The 16,379-nt window shown below is 55.7% G+C and overlaps 1 protein-coding gene across 5 annotated transcripts in view; it reads right to left on the bottom strand.

The window, feature by feature from the left end:
• Positions 1-16,379, bottom strand: part of TTC7A (tetratricopeptide repeat domain 7A) — a 121,459-nt gene that overhangs the window by 39,364 nt on the left and 65,716 nt on the right. For all 5 annotated transcript variants that reach the window (XM_045162233.1, XM_025260974.3, XM_044925887.2 and 2 more), the window contains exons 12-15: positions 7,320-7,437; positions 5,607-5,664; positions 4,465-4,537; positions 1,668-1,828 (exon numbers count right to left, since the gene is read on the bottom strand). In XM_045162233.1, the coding sequence (XP_045018168.1) occupies positions 1,668-1,828; positions 4,465-4,537; positions 5,607-5,664; positions 7,320-7,437 (410 nt within the window). The remainder of the gene's footprint in view (positions 1-1,667; positions 1,829-4,464; positions 4,538-5,606; positions 5,665-7,319; positions 7,438-16,379) is intronic.

Raw genomic sequence — 16,379 nt, 5'->3', positions numbered from 1 at the left:
ACACACACCATGGGTCTGACCCTGCCAGATAGTCTTGAGCTTGGGGAAAAGCCAGGGTAACTGGTACTAGAAGAGGAAGACCTTTGTCCTTCCTGTATTTTTATAAAAGTAAAAAATAAACTTCTAAACAGTAGTTCTGGCTGTACTGCATTTGGGATTAGGTAACTACACCTTGTTCACACACTGGTTCTATCTACGTGGTGCATGCCCTAGGCGACTTGCCTTTTAAAGTGAACTAATTTCAATTTTAATAATCTCTCAATTACAGAAGGGAGGCCAAGAGCCAGGGCTGTCTTGTGAACACAAAGGACAGGCTATGTGGAGCTGGCCTCGCACCATCTCGGCTCACACCTGACCAGGGGCAGCTGGGACCTACCTGGGCTCCGCTGACCCTACTCCAGACTAACGCCCCCACCCTGTCCACAGCATCATGACTCCTGACCCCACTGTTCTGGCCCAGGTGGGTCCCAGCTGCCCCTGGTCAGGTATGAGCTGAGATGGTGCAAGGCCAGCTCCACATAGCTGGTCCTTTTGTTCATAAGACTTGAGGAGGAGGAGGCCACTCCCAGCAAAGTCCACAGGCAAAGCCACCGTGGCATCTTCTGAAGGAGGCCTGAGCCCCTGGTGCAAAGGGTCAGTCCTGCCTCTGCTGGACTATAGGAAAACAGGTGCATGGGCTCCCCACGTGGAGGGACGCCTGCAGCTCCCCTCGATCACTGATCTCGGCTGTGGCACCCACCAATTTCCCTAATTCTTTGTGGAACTGTTTTCACTGCCAGCATGAGTCACCTCTCAGGGCACCAGGACCACACTCCTTTCTGCTATCTAAAGACAACAGCCTATGGCTGGTTCTAAACGGTTCTCTTTCAAACCCTGAGCACGGTGGGAGTGGGAGTGCTCAGGGCCCCTCATTCTGGGATCAGGGGATTCAGAGAGACAGGGTTTATTGGCACCCTATGTTGCCTGTCCCAGGGAAGGAGGGCAGAAATCAAAAGATGACCTCTCCCTCATTTCCTCCCAAGGGGCAACACCCTCCTGCCTCAGCCAGTCAGTGAGGCTCTTGTTCCCCAGGGTCCTGGTTGGATGGCAGCAGGTCCCCTGTGTATAGGCAGGGGCAAGAGGGTCTAGTCCTGCCCACCCACCACCACTGGGGCCATGTGCAGCGTGAACCCTGCTCCCTAGAGACAGGCATCTGGGTGATGTGGCAAGCAGGAGCTGTGGAGGAGCCAAGAATAGAGGGAGAGGCCAGGACCACTCTGTGGGGATATAAATCTTCACCCCGACTGCCTGTGGCCTTCCTGGAGGTAGGGGCCAGCTCACATGGCCTCTATCAGCCCAGCCACTGTTAGAAACCATCCTTGGCTGGCTATGCCAGGGTTATGGTTAAGTCACACAAGTTAGTATCCCCATGATGCTCAAATGTAGAGTTCAGGGTGGGATGGAAGCAGCTCGGGCATGTTATCTTAGAGCACAGTCTCCTTGGTGGTCCACACAGCTTCCCGTGGAGCCTGCAGTTACCACCGAGAGCTTCTCCATCCACACACATCCTCCTGGCACCAAACAAAACACCAGAGCCAGGCTCCGAGCCCACAGGTCCTCGGCCCGCCTTGACTCTCAGTGTGTGCACGACCAGCCTCCCAGCCCAGCAGCGTCCACGGGGAACTCACTTGAAGTTCTCAGGGTACTCCGTGATGGCCATGTTGATAACGTCCAGGGCGTGCTGGTAGTGTTTCTGGGCGGAGAAGAGGAGCGCCAGCAGATGGAGGGCATTGGCGTCATCCTTGCACACTTTCAGGGCCTCCTGCAGCTGCTCCATGGCGCTGGAGATCTGCCGGAGAAAACTGCCAGCTTAGCGACCTTCCCCAAGGCCCACACTGTTCCCCGGACTCGGGGGCCAGGTGCCAGCCCACGAGGCGCAGCAGACCCAAGTGAGACCGCAGGCACTGTGGGGCAGGCAGGGGCTCTGATGAGAAAACACACCCTCGAACACCATGGCAAGAAGCGTCTGCTGTTCCAAGTCAGTGCTGTCCCCACAGAAAAGAGAAAAGAGGGGCATATCCACAATGGATCATGAAGGACTGGTCGGGAAGCCCCAGCCAAACCGGAGGAGGGGGACTGTGAGAGGCCACCCAGACCCTGGCTACAGATCTCTCCTCTGAACCCGTTCTCGCAGTGACTGGGGCTGACAGACACATGCTGCCTCCTGCTCAGGGGCTCACAGTGGCAAGAGCTTAGGCCTGGGGTCAGACGGGATGTGAATTCCAACTCTGCCACTTTCCAGCTGGCACCGGGGCAGGGGACTTGGCCTCTCTGAGCCGCAGTTCTTACACTGCAAAATGAGGATAACAGTCCTACCTACGACACTGGCCGAGAGGGTGAGACAACATAGGAAAAACGTCCTGCTGGGCATGGAACACGTTAGAAAATGCGAATTTCCCTCTTCAAGCCCCCAAAGCCCAGGCAGCTAGTGAACAGGTTAAGAGTCTTCCTTCCAGTCCAGAGAGACATGTTTGCCCAGGCGCTCAGGCTTAGCCGTTGTCAGCTATTCGAGACAACCAGGGCCTCATCCTCCCAGGAACGTCAGAGTCTTTTTCCAAAATCTTGCTCTTGACCAAACCTCAGACTACATCTCCAATGCTCCTGGAGGGGTCAGTACACAGGTCAGCTGGGGGCTCTGGTCCCTGGCGTGCCTGCCCCCTGCCTGGTCTCTGCACTACTGCCAGGCCCAGAGTTCTCCCTTGGGGACTTCCTTCTGTGGAAAGGTCATGGAAAGTAAAGGAGGAAGCTAAGGTCAGTGTGACTGCTGGCTCAGCTTGCCCATGCCCCCCACCCCAAGGCTGCTCCAGCAGCATGAGCACGATCCTGGGCTGGGTGTCCAAACCCGCAGCCCTCACTGTTTGAGCAGCTAGACATGCTTTGGGCAGGATGGCACAGAGGGCCTCAGAGACCAAGGCAGGCAGGAAATGCTTAGAGTCCATTCAGAGACCCTCAACCCCCTGAGGTTACCAAGATCTGGGGGCCCCAAGGACATGGGGTACCAGGCTCCACTGGCCTGGCCCAGCCATCTCTCCCGGAGGACAGACGCCATTCATCAGAGGTGACTGAATAATTAAAGATACTAAAAAATGCATCACGGAAGGTTTATCAGGAACTGGACTGGCAAGGAAAGTACTGGTTCTCCAACTGAGGGCTAAAAATAAACTGGTCTTAGTTATCTTTGTGTTCGTGCTCCAGGGAGCACCAGAGCGGATTGATGTTTCTGGAGACAATGGTGGAGAGTGCCTACTCTAGGACCTGGGAGTCGGGAACCGGGGGCAAGTGGCATGGGGGGCTGGAAAGACGGCTCCCTGAAGAGAGATCAGGGGCCGGAAGTTGACACAAGCCCGTAAAACCAACCACCAGGCTTGTGGACAAGGCTCCAAGTGCCCGCTTCCAAATGGGACAGGGGAACAGGATACTTAGAGCCACACGGGGCTGCTTTAACTAGGTCAGAGTGGGCTCTGAAGCTGAACTTTGCAGGCACGGCCAGCTCCCAGCTCCTGAGCTCAGCAGAGCCGCAGTGCCTCAGGCGTCAGATGGGGCCAATGGCACCCTCCTCGTCAGCTGCAGGGCTGGCCCGTGCCCGTGGAAAGACAGCAGCACTCTTGTCAGCCGGGCTGCCCATCACCAGACCGCGAGCAGCCACCACCCAGAGGGCTCTGCGGACTCCTCTCTGCCAGGCTAGAGCCCAGCCCCGGTCCTGCTGGCTTGTCTGCAGTCCCTGAGTGGCCCAGTATCCACATTCACCAGAGAAAGGCCACCAAGAGGCCCTGCTTCACACAGAGCACCAGCCTGAGGGGCCCATGTGAGAGCAGAGACTCTGAGGGGCCTGGGGGATGGGAACCTTCACTTTTTTCTGACAGGCAACCAGCTGGGTGGGTGACTGCCTGACCTCACTCAACTCCCTCAACAGACCTTTCGGCACCAACAGCTCAGCTCAGAGAAGGAAGGCAGGTGGGCCTGGAGGGCCTTGGGGATCGAGGTGGTCAGCGGATAGGAGGCCCCAGAGGCCGAGCCTGGCGGTGGAGTCCACAGGTCAGGGGAAGCTCTGTGTCACACAGAAGCAGCTCCACGTGACACTCTCTCTGCTCCCCTAGGCCCCTGGGGGAAGTTCAGTGAAGGTGAGGAAACAAATGTTTACTGAGGTCTCCTGTCAACTCCTCAGGAGACGGACGTGTTGCAGGGGGAGTGAGGGCAGAGAACAAGCCCTTCCTGTGTGCCCTCCAGAGGTCAGGGGCTTTACCACAGTAACTGACTTAAATCCTTGCCTGGGCCCTCTGAGGTGGAGTATGAAGGCACTTACATTAACAGATAAAGAATAGAGGCTCAGAGAGGTCAAGTCACTTGCAAAGGGTCGCACAGCTGGTAAAAGCAGCGGGCCAGGAGGAGATCAGCACCCCCAGAGACCTGGGTGTTAGGACTCACCTGGCGGACGAGGGCCAGCTGCAGGGAGACATACAGGATGACCTGGGGGTCGCCGGGCGCCAGCTGCTGGGCTCTGTATTGGGAAGGGGAGCAGTGAATCAGCCATCAAGGGTCAACAACCAGTGTGATGAGGGTCTCCGGTATGCCAGCCCTGTGCTGGGCACTTTTAGCAGGGCCAAATGCTGGAGATTCTGCCCAGCCCCACCTCGGAGGGTGCCCCGTGGGAGACGACAGATGGGGCGGAAAGCCCAGGGGCAGCCCAGGCCAGGGTGGTGACTGCCAAGAGGGTTGGCTCTGGCTGAAGTGGGGGGTACCTGGGAGGGCGGGACTAGGAGGTGAGGGAAGCCCCTCTCTGGAGGATGAAGGGGCTGGATGGCCTCTCTGGGCTGGAAGCCTTGGGAATGAAGAGCCGGTGGGGGAAGGAAGGAACTATTCCCTGATCCTGGAGCTCAGAGAGAGTTAGCCAGAATGGGACTCTCCTTCCTCCCTGGGTTTGAGAACAACCTGCCCCAGAGGGGAGTTGGATGTTCCTAGGAAGCTGGCACAAGAAGTCTGGGGCAGGCCCCGACCCAGGCCCTGCCATCTATGCTCAGAGGGAGCAGGGCTCAGAGGGAAGAGCCCTACAATGGCCAGAGGAAGGAGGGAGAGGAATGGTCAGGTAGGGCCAGGCTGTGGTGGAGAGGAACTCACAGGAGGGGCCTGGGGGAAGGGTTCTCTGCCTCTCCCCCACCACCCCCGAACCTAACTCCCTCCCAGACTCTGGGCTCTCAGGAAAGCTCTCCGAGGGCTGGGGGAGGGAGCCTCACAACTCTCAGGTTGGGGAGGGGCTGGGAGGAGGCAAATCCCCTTTTTGAGCCCCTGCTACTTGTAGATTGCTGTGCAAGGTGCTTTCCTGCTTTCTCTCATGTCCCCTGAACTCAGAAGCAGGAGAGCTGAGCCTGGGGGCAGCTCCACCAGTGCAGAAATGCTCAACCAGACCACCCAACCCCAAAGGCCTGTCCCTGCTTCCTGCGTGAACTCTCAGAGCCTCAGTTTGCTGGTCAACAAAATGGAGACAGAAAACTCTGCTCTGTCACACCAGAGGGTCCCCTGAGAGAGGAGAACAAGCTCCCTCGCGCAATGCTGCCCTTCGGCGTCCTCACCTCTCCAGCGTCTGCAGTGCTTTCCGATGCAGTTCATCTTGTTTGGATTTCAGAGTCGCTGCAGGAGACGGGACAGAAACAGAGCCGTGAGGGGCTGCTGGAGGGGGCCGACCCAGCCCTGCCCCACCCGGGGCATGGAGCTCTGTGGGGAGAGGCCCCACCGGGACCCTGTCTGGCAAATGCTCCGGACTGGTGCCCTGGTTACCGGGGGAAGGGGTGCAGATGTCCCCTGGCCCCAGCCTCCTGGCATGCACACTTCTTGGCACAACAGGTCCTTCTACCCCTTTGCCTTCCCTGCCGCATGGGCCACCCTGATTCTTCCAAAGGCCCGAGCTTCTGGAGAAAAGTTACACCTCTGTCCTGGCATGTGCCTCCCTAGGCTTCCTTACTCAGGAGGCTCCTTCTTTTCTAACCATTTGAACAAATTTCAAGTGGACAATTCAGGGGCATTAAGTACATTCACCATGTCTTGCAGCCATCACTACCGTCCATCTCCAGAACATCTTACCACCCCTGACAGTGTCTGTACCCACTGGACACGACCTCCTCTTCAGCCGGCCCACCAGAAACCTCTACTGCACTTTGACCCCGAGGCTTCTTGCTTTAACCCAAACCAGATACCTCCCTGGTAAATTAAATTGGCTTTAAATGCAGTAGGATACGCATTTGAAGCCTCAGCTACACACTGAACCCCCTGAGAAGCTTTAAAATGATGGTCACAGGCTGCAGTCAGAGTACGTCAGGATGCTGCTGGCAGCACCAGGCAGGGATAGACGTCAGGGGGCCCAGCTCATACAGCAGCCCTGCTTCTAGAGGATTAAAGGCACATGGAGGGTCTCTGGACTCTGACCAAGGGACGGATGACTCCCTCACTTGACCAGTGTCTGGGAACCCCAGGGTTCCCTATCAGAGCCTCACTGACACCTCGAAGTGACCACTGTCACTCAAGAACAAAGAGCTGGCACCGCACCAGGATCTTACCCTTCCTCCTCCCTTCCTTGTGCAAGTACCAGCTGTTCCTACCTCTCGCTGTGTGGGCATCTGAAGCCCGCTTCCAGGAGCTGGCATTTGGGGAGTGTGGGGGGCTGATGACTATTCTGGGTTTGGCCTGGGTGGGGACCTATTGCTCCCTTTCCCTCAGGCTGCAAGGATACAGAAGGAGGTGGAGCTGGTGGGGCTGGGGAGGGAATGCAGGCTCCAGGCGGCAGGAGGGGAAGCTAGGCACCAAGCTCAGGCCATGTATTTAGTAAATGCTTGCTGTGTACCCAGCTCTGTGCCATGCACCGGGGGGATTTAAAAGACCCCAAAAGATGGCAGTGGTGCTGCGGGTAAAGGTGAACCAGAACGAAGACACTGGGGGCTCAGGGCTGGTGGCACAAATACCCCAGGAGTTCCAGGGGCAGAGATCAACTGGGGCTGGGCCTTGAAAGGAGAAAGAAGCGGGCTCATGAAGAGGGCGTATCTGAGGCTGGCGAAGTTGCAGCAAAAGCAGAAATGAACTGGGGTGTGTGTGTGTGCGCACACACTCGTGCACAACAGTGTGTGAGTGTCTGCGTCTGCACATGTGTGTGTTTTTATGTACGTTTGCACACCTATTCTAGAAGAGTCAATGGAAGTGTGTTGGGGGGTGGACACTGATGGGACAAGAGGCCTGGAAGGCCATCAGGAGGCCCGAGTCACCCCGAGTGGAGGTTCCCGGGCCCTGACACTCACCGTCGGTGGCCTGCAGGCTGTAGGTGAGACCCAGTGCCAGGTAGCCCTTGGACAGAAACTCCCCAGCTTCCTCCCCAAGGTGGATCACCATCATGGCAAAGCGCTCTGCCTCCTCCAGCTGCAAAGAGGAGAGGCAAAGGTCACTGGGGAGGGCAGCTACTCACAGACACCCAGCCTGGGGCCCTTGGAACTGCAGTTCCTCACACCTGACCAGAGAGGCCCAGGCGCCTTTCAGAGGCCACCCAGCCACTGAATGGAAGGATAGCTGCCTCCTCCACCTGTGACAATCTGGACCTTTTACCCCATCCAGGGGCCTGTGTTCCAGGTCATGGGATGCTGCCTTTCACAGGCAAAGTCTGCCTTGCTCCAGAGACCCCAGCTCCCCACAGATGCTCTGAGAGCCTGGACTGTTTGCGGCAGCCTCTTTCTTCACGTGGCCCCCATGGCTGTCGCTGCCCTGCTCAGCAGCAGCGACAGGGGAGCCGGAAGCAGGCAGGGATTGGGGGGGGAACAGGCCGGGCTTGGGGACCAGGCCCTGGGATAGCCCATCCTGCAGAGCAGGCAGGCCGCCACGCCTTCTCCGGCTGTGAGCTTGCTACCCGACACCAGGCGCTCTAACTTTTCAGGGGAAAAAGGCCTGGGGTTGTTTTTGTCCTGGGAGCGGGAGGGACTGTTTCAGTTGGAAAGGGACCAACTGGCACAGGTCACGTGTACACACATCTCACACATCACACGTGACACGAACAGAGGAGCACACAAGGCAGCCCTCATGAGCCCTCTGGGGCACCCACACAGCAGGCAGGGGACAGCTGGGGGCCTCAGTTGTGCCCACTCACAGGCCTCCCAGGGGCCCCTTCCCTTCGCCCAACCCTGGAATCATCTGCCCACGTGGCTGGTATGGCACTGTCACCAAGAATGATTGGTGCCACCCTCAGCAAGGGATTCATACCCACAGCCCCACTGCCACCCAGAGGTCAGGGTCCCTTGTAGGAGACTCCCCTCCACCACCCAGAGGGGCCCACAAAGTTAAGCTGGATTCTGACACCCCAGCCAGTATGCCTGTTCCTGCCCAGGGCCACCCCCCTCGGCAGGAGAGGGACAGCTCTGTGCATCTTGTCATCTGACTGCAGGCCATAGCTGGGGGCACTGGTAGGCTCTCCTTCCCTGGAGTATTAGAGGAGCCTGAGAGAGAGGCCATTAGCTGTGGGGAGGCGAGCCGGGCTGAGCCCACCTTGAGGGCACAGCTGTGGGGAGCTATGTGCAAGAAAAGGCTGGTGGAGCAGAGAACCCACAGAACAGAGGAGTTAAAAACTCCCAAAGTACAAGAGAGGTAGACTGGGTGAGCTGAGAGCCCAGAGAGTGATGGTGGAGGCTGGGGGGCAGTGGGGGCTGACTCCCAGTAGCCCAGCCAGAGCCGTGGCAAACGCTGACAAGGGCAGCTCTCCAGCCCCCACGTGGTCGAGCTCAAGCCACTGACCTGGGCAGTGGACCGCCTCCAGGTTGGCAGACTGGTCACGGGAAGGACACGGAAGCTGAGAGCTGGGCCTATATCACCCTCAGGCCTGAGGTCTCAGGGTTCAGGAGAGGCAGGCAGCTTAGCAAACCTCATGGCTGCCTGCCGCCCAGCCTTGGTTGCCAGGAGGACTGAGGGCAGTGGATGCAGAGATCTGCCTCCTGGAGCACGTGGCCCAGCAGGATGCAGGAGAGCTGCGGGGCCTGAAGTCAGGGCCAGGCTGAGCACGGGGCAAGACCCCAACATCCCTGGAGAAGGGAATGGCAACCCACGCCAGTCTTCTTGCCTGGAGAATCCCATGGACAGAGGAGCCTGGTGGGCTACAGTCCATGGGGTTGCACAGTCAGATGACTGAGCAACTATCACTCACTCAAGCCCTCCTTGAGTGAGGGGGCCCCTGATAGATATGGGACCTCAAGCAAGTCACCTCCTCTCCCTTCTGTGCCCCAGAGGTCCTCATCTGCCCTTGCCAACTCCTAACTGCCCCTCCCTACAAACCTCCATGGGGCTTCTGCAGCACTCAGCTCTATGCTGCGCTTGGCTGGGGCGGCCCAGTGTCACGGGCACAGGATGTTTGGATGAACCACACGTGGACTCTCTAACGGGGGAGGACCCCATGGGACAGGGTGGCTCTTAATTAAGGCTCCATTGTGTGGTGCTGGCCTGGGGCCACGGAAGATCCAAGAGGGGGAAACTGCCCGGCCGGGGCTGTCCTAGGAGGCCTCCTGGCAGAGGGGACAGGAAGCACTAAGGGAAGGGCAAGTGAGCAAACAGCATCTTGCCTCCTCTGAATTATGCGCAATGCTGGTGTGGTCTGTCTCCCACACTGTCTTCAGGCATCGCTATGCCCCATTCAAATGGGAGCAAGCTTTTTTATAAATCACCAAGTGAAAGTGAAAGTCGCTTAATCGTGTCCAACTCTTTGCAATCCCAGACAATACAGTCCATGGAATTCTCCAGGCCAGAATACTGGAGTGGGTAGCCTTTCCCGTCTCCAGGGGATCTTCCCAACCCAGGGATCGAACCCAGGCCTCCTGCATACAAATTATAAATAGAACTCAGAAACCTCCTGCACTCCATGTATATACACTCTTCTCATGGCCATGTCCTTCTCCTAGGCAAATGCCAACTTCTATCTCCTGCAACCCACGCAGAGAGGGTGCCAGGAATGAAGCTCAGCAATTACTGGCATACAGGGAGAAGTTACTCTGCAATTCACGTATATCACATTCTGGATTAACAGGGCTCACCAGCCTTTAGTTTCAAAAAGTGACAACATGCATCCTTAGGTTTTCCAACTTGTGGTCCACTCTGACTCCAGGTTAGTAGCCATCCTTGGCCAGTACTTGCCAGCCCTGCCCACACAGTTTAAAATGGTCTCTGAGCGTGGTGTCAGCATTTATCTCAAATCAAACCCACAAGGCTTCAGCGTACCACTTTTTCATGTGGCCGACAGAACTTTTGATCTCTATTACCTACCACAAAAGTTTTTTGCATGTGGAGTCAAAGCGATGATTATGAATGAAGAAAAATACTATTAGTTTTATTAAATACGATAATATACAGTATTAATATATTTATTCATGGGTACTTTAGCCAGCCAAAGGGGAAAATGCTATCGCATTAAAAATCAACAAAATCCCCAAATATATATGTATTTTAAATATAAAATATAAATACATAATGCACAATTCCCCTTCATCTAAGACAGGAATGGGAATCCTAAAACTCTTGAGAATATGGTTTTCCCACCTTTGTCTTTAAGTGTGATGAAGTAAAGTGAAAGTGAAAGTTGCTCAGTTGTGTCCGACTCTTTGTGACCCCATGGACTATACAGTCCATGGAATTCTCCAGGCCAGAATACTGGAGTGGGTAGCCTTTCCCTTCTCCAGCAGATCTTCCCGACCCAGGAACTGAATGAAGGTCTCCTGCATTACAGGCAGATTCCTTACCAACTGAGCTATCAGGGAAACCCTTAAGTGTGTTAAACCCACCTAAATCCAGACTCACTCCAAGCCCCTGAGTAAGTTTTCCACGCAAAGATCAGGACAGCCTAGCAGCTAAGAACACAACCATTAGGGCCAGGCTTCCTGAACTCAAATCCTGGCTTGGCTATTTACTGTATGACCTTGGGCAAGTTGCTTCACTCTGCTGTGACCCAGTTCCTTCTTCTGTAACATGGGGATAACAGGTTTGGATCTCACAGGATTGTGGGGAGGACTGAATGATGAAATAAAGACACGACAAACGCTCAGAGCAGTGCTTGAAGAAACCTAATCTACTATCACTATTAGCTGTGATATTAGGTCTATAATTAGCTTAATTTTCCAGAGTTTTTTTAAGTCTCAGTCTAATACAGGTGGCAGGTGCCATCTGGGTAGAGTCCGTGTCCCCTACAGCTACATGGACTCACTGACAAGTTAGGAAGTGGCATCAAAGACCTTCCTGGAACCCAGAGAGGGGACACCACTGCCTGCCTTCCGTCTCTGGCGTGACCCTTAATCACAGAAAAGGAGTGACTCTACACAAGGACACGAGGGTCTCCTTGCAGTCAGCTGTGCCGGGTGGGCCCACCTCTCTGAGCCCTCCCCCGCCACGGTCCGCGGCACACACGCCAGTACCCACTCGCCTAGCTGTGTCACGGTACTCACTTCTACTGTGGGTAATACACTCAGATACTTCCTGTGCTATTCTCTACTCCCTTTATAAAAGGGTTCTATTTCACAATCAAGTAGTAGGTCTCAATCTGTGATGTGAAAAGCAAATTGCTGACTGAGCTGCCCAGAGCGCGCCCATCTACAGCCACCCAGCCATCTGATACCGCACTTGCCCGTCCCAATCCCCACGTGCCGCCTCCTGTGGCCTCCGCAGTGAACAGCTAATGGCTCTAGAGTTGCAGCCCCTGCTTCTGTAAGATCTGCTCAGGTTACAGCACTGTGCCCTCCTTGCTCATTAAAATACTTCTAGGGTGAGGGGTTTTCAAAGCTTTCAACCATTCTCCTGCACTTTTTTTTTTTTTTCAATATTTATATGGTTTTGGCTCCACGGAGTCTTTGTTGCTTCAAGAGGGCTTCTCATTGTGGTGGCTCCTCTGTGGAACACAGGTTCTAGAGCGCTGTCCCCATAGCTGCGGCACGTGGGATCTTCCCGGACCAGGGATCAAACTCCTGTCCCCTGCATTGGCAGGCGGATTCTTAACCACTGAACCACCAGGGAAGTCCCCCTGCACTGCTTTTTAACACCTCTTTTAGCTGTAACTCTGCCACGAAACCCAGGAGGAGACCCCCCACCCTCCCTTGCAATTCCAGAGCAGCTGGTGCCCACCGGAGTCTCACAGCACGGTGGCCAGCTGGCAGAAGGGTTTTTCATAGCTGAGGTTGCGAGGTACAGGGCACTTGGGGGACCCATCTGAGGTCACCCCGCTAGTAAATGGGAGAACCTTTTCTAAGTTTTCAACCCAGGTCTTCTGAGTCTATATCTTGGTCTTTGAGAGCTGCTCAATTCATGGCTGCCCTCTGTGGGTCTTCATTTTTCTCCTCTGTGACCCTCTGGGGAAAAGGATGTAAGAAAGGATGCAGCATTTTGATCCTTTGCTTTCGCTTTCTGTAAGTAAGGAAGTGTTCCCGTGCTTTTCCAAGCTCCTGCCTATCTCCAGTTCTCCTAATTTGGTCCCCGCACAGCCAGGCTCCTGGCTTGTACACTCTGCTCCTGCTCAGGCTGCCTGGTTCATCTCGCAGGCACCAGACTGGTTGTACCCCTTCCTCCTTCCCAGGGAACCAGAGAAAGGTCATTTCTGAGCCTGCAAAGCTCTGTTTAAACAGCACCTCCAGTTTGTCCTTAGTCACTTCCCACAGGGTCCAGGACCTATTGTTATCTGCTCTCCCTCAAAACACATTTTTTCTTCCTGGAAGGAACAGGTACTCTTCCGTATCTCCACAAACTCAAGGCAGGACAGCTGGCATTCTTTCTGGACTCCAAAACACTTAATCCATCTTTCTGAATCTCAAAAAACAAAGGCAATACCACAAAGGCGCATCCTTTCTGAGAGGCTGCTATTTCAAAGGGGCCATCACAGGGATGGTTACCATTGACCAGGCACCTCCCACGTGCTAAGCAGGGACACTGCTCAGCTCTGGGGGTCACAGCCATCCTGTAATGGTGGATGCAACTATCTCCAGGTCACTGATACGGCACAGAGAGGGCGAATTACTTACCCAGAGTCACACAGCTACTAAGTGGGAGGCCAGGGATTTGAACCCTATCCTCTCAGCCTCCAAAGCCTGCCCTCTTTCTACTACCCCAGCCACCCCCTTAGGGGAAGAGGCTGAGGGACAGCACCACATACTTTTTAAAAAACAAGCATGGCTTGCTTTTCAGTTCCACAACCTCCTCTCCTTCCACATGTGACACACACACCCACCCCCTAGCTGCCTAGAAAGGTTTTAATCTTTTTAATTAAATGAATCTGAACTAATTTTGTTTGCAGGGATATGAAAAAATATTTACAGCTCCTCTTTCTCATGCCTCGAATAACTGGCTGGGACCCTGGCAAGACACTGCCATGCTGAGGCAGGAGGCTGCCCCACCCCTGTCACCAGGTCAGAGCCTGGACACGACACCCTCCTCCACTCAGAATAAACAGCGGGACCAGTGCTCTCAACCCTGGGATATCACAGGTCCCTCTGCCCAGGCCCCTCCTCACCCACTCTCACTTGGGCAATCTTGCTCTCAGACCCAGCCCGGAGCATCCCACACTGGCTCTGGGCACAGGGACATTAGCCCTAGGCATAAGGACAGGACATGGAGGTAACAGGTGCTCCACCTCTTGGCACACGACCACCTAGTCTGCTTTCACCCAGCACAACTCACTTTTCCAAGCCCCAGTTTCAGCCTCCCTTCCTGCAACCTGGGCCAAACTGTCCACCCCCAGATCTCCATCCCCTGCTCACGGGGCTTGGCTGGGCCTGCTGGGGGCTGACGTGAGTCAGAAGAGACATGAAGGCAGGAGACGGAGGTGGCGTCAGACGCCTTTCAGGATCTGTGCTTGCCACCAGCGCCAGCGCCCCTCTGCCTGCCTGTCAGACCCATTCTTCCTGCTCATAGCCTTGAGGACAGAGAGAGTGGGCCACCCTTCCCCTGGCCTCCTAGGAGAACAGGCTGCCCCTGGCCACCCATAGCCTGCTCTCAGCCCAGCACCAACCCAGAGAGCAAGCAGGGAGGCCCGTGAACCAAATGTAGATTTCCCACACCTGTCCCTCCTGGCCGGCTGGAGCCAAAGTCAATCTATCTGAAAACCTACTACGTGCAGGGTTCTTTGTGGGGGCGAAGGGCTGAGGATATGAGACACAGTATGTGAAGAAGCTTCCTGTTTAGATGGAAAGGCAAGTACCATACAAGGCAGAACTCCTTGCCAAGTAGGATCCATCCAATCAGCACCCGGCATGAACTCTGGGCTGCAGTTTCAAGAAAGAGGAGAGAGATTTCCTGCCTTCAGGAAACATATGCAAAAGGAAATGCAATGCATCATGCTAAGTGTCCAAGGTATAAATGGGACTTTAGGGAAGGTACGAGAAATGAGGTTCCAGAGCAAGGAAGGCTGCCAGGAGCCCACCCCAGCCCTACAGCAGGACCACGCTCCAGCCTGGACCCGATTTAAACTGTAGTTCAAACCGGCCCCCAAACCCAAATATGTTTCTCAGCCAAGGTTAAATGGCTCACTCACCCTCCTCCCCATTTCGGATGTCAAGTCTGCATGCTGAGGTTTCCTTTTGGGCTTTTCTATTTATGTTGTCATTGATTACTTTGCTCCCAACTCATCTGATTTCAATTTGGACTGATTGGATCCTAATTTTATTACCATGTAATCTGAATGCACATAATTACTGTCATTATACTGCTGAGGGAAACAGCTCCTCCGCGGTGGGAAGACCTAAATTTAGGGCTTCCTGGCAAGGGCGGCACTGCCTGGGTGGACCCACAGCCGTCTCAGAGCCGGCAGCCCCTGGGAGCACAGATGCCCTCCCCACCCACCTTTGGCGAGGTGGGCATTTGGGCTTCGTCCCAGGGATGCACTTGAGGCCCCTCTCTGGAGCCTTGGGAACACACAGGGCTGTGAGCTAGGGGTCAGCGAGCCCACGCTCTGCATCTTCTGGCTCACACGACCACCTGCCGCTGCTGTGCTCAGCCTGGGTCCTCACTCTGCTGGCACCCATATGCCACCCAGAGGGGACCCTGTCCTCTAGGGTGGAAGATGCCAACAGTCTCCCGAAAAACACTTGGGGGACAGGCAATTTCCCCAGTAACCATGAGGCTGAGGAAAGCAAGCTGGGATGGAAGGGACCACCTCTGAGCCCCATCCAAGGCCCCCTCCTCCTGGAGGCCTCCCTGACCTGTCCAGCCCTCTCCTGACTCGTCATTTACACCACACGACAGTGAAACTCTTACGCCTCTCATCACGCTGCCTCCTCCACATGCTGAGAGCCTATTACAGATCAGTCTTACAGGACATCATAAAGCCTGGGGCCAAAAGCCATACTTTCTCCTCCCCCATCTCCCACAGTCGGGTGGGGCCAAGGCAGGGCCATACTCGCACGTCATACACAGGGACCCAAGGACCAGGGAACAGAGGGAAGGTGCTGCTCCCCAGCCCCCCACCCCCAATCCAAGGGAGCCAGTCCCTGCAGCAGAGCCAGGATCAGGCCCACTGGGTGGCGAGGCAGGAGGCCCTCTGAGAGGGTCCTCAGCATACTTAGTGGGAAGGGTTAGAATGCAAAATCTCCCTCCCCAGAGCTGGAGGGGTTGGAGAGGCTGCTGATTCTGAAGCACCTGCCAGAGGCACCTGGAACCTAGCCCCTGTTGCCCTGGAACAAGCTGAGCACCCGATAGCAAGGGCAGGCAGGGGTGTCAGGACATCAGGAACGGGAGGGACATGTATGGGAGAAGCTCCCCCTTTGGGAGACACTGGGCCAATGAAAGAACTAGGCTTATTGAGCTTGAAGAGAGATGTAGGTGGGCTGAAAGCCAACACGTGGGAGAGACGCTGCACTGTTCTAGTTGCTGAAGAGGGTGGAAACAGGATGGCCTGGGCATAGGAGGCTGATGTGGGCCTGTGGAAGCCAGGAACGTGGGCAAAGGAGCTTCCAGTGAGAGCAGACAGCTGGGCAGAGGCACCGCTGCAAGATCCCCCAGGCCGAGAGCAGCAGCCAGGGAGCCAGGGTGAGGGGAGCAGCAGGCGAGGCCTGGAGCTCTGGGTTCCTGGGCCGGGGCTCCTTCCCCACTACCCCTGCTGACCTCCTAGAGGGAAAGTTGCTGTGCAGAGATGGCGAACGCTGAGCTCGTCTGTAGTTCAGCCAACTCAGCAGAGAGTGGTAAGCAGGCAGCTGAGCACAAGGCAGGGACTGGGTGCTGGAGTTCAGAGGGAAGGAGGTGGCTGACAGAGAGACCACCCTCCCATCCAGCCCAGAGCTGGTTCCGACTCTGAACGGTGGGCCATCCCAGGTAACTCCAAGGTCCTGCTCACGTTCCCTGTGTTGGGCAGGTGGGGGGCA

This window comes from Bubalus bubalis, chromosome 12 (assembly GCF_019923935.1).
Source record: "Bubalus bubalis isolate 160015118507 breed Murrah chromosome 12, NDDB_SH_1, whole genome shotgun sequence".
In the NCBI taxonomy this organism is placed as follows: domain Eukaryota; kingdom Metazoa; phylum Chordata; class Mammalia; order Artiodactyla; family Bovidae; genus Bubalus; species Bubalus bubalis.
Note: the sequence above shows the minus strand (reverse complement) of the source record. Positions and strands in the feature narration are given on the sequence as shown.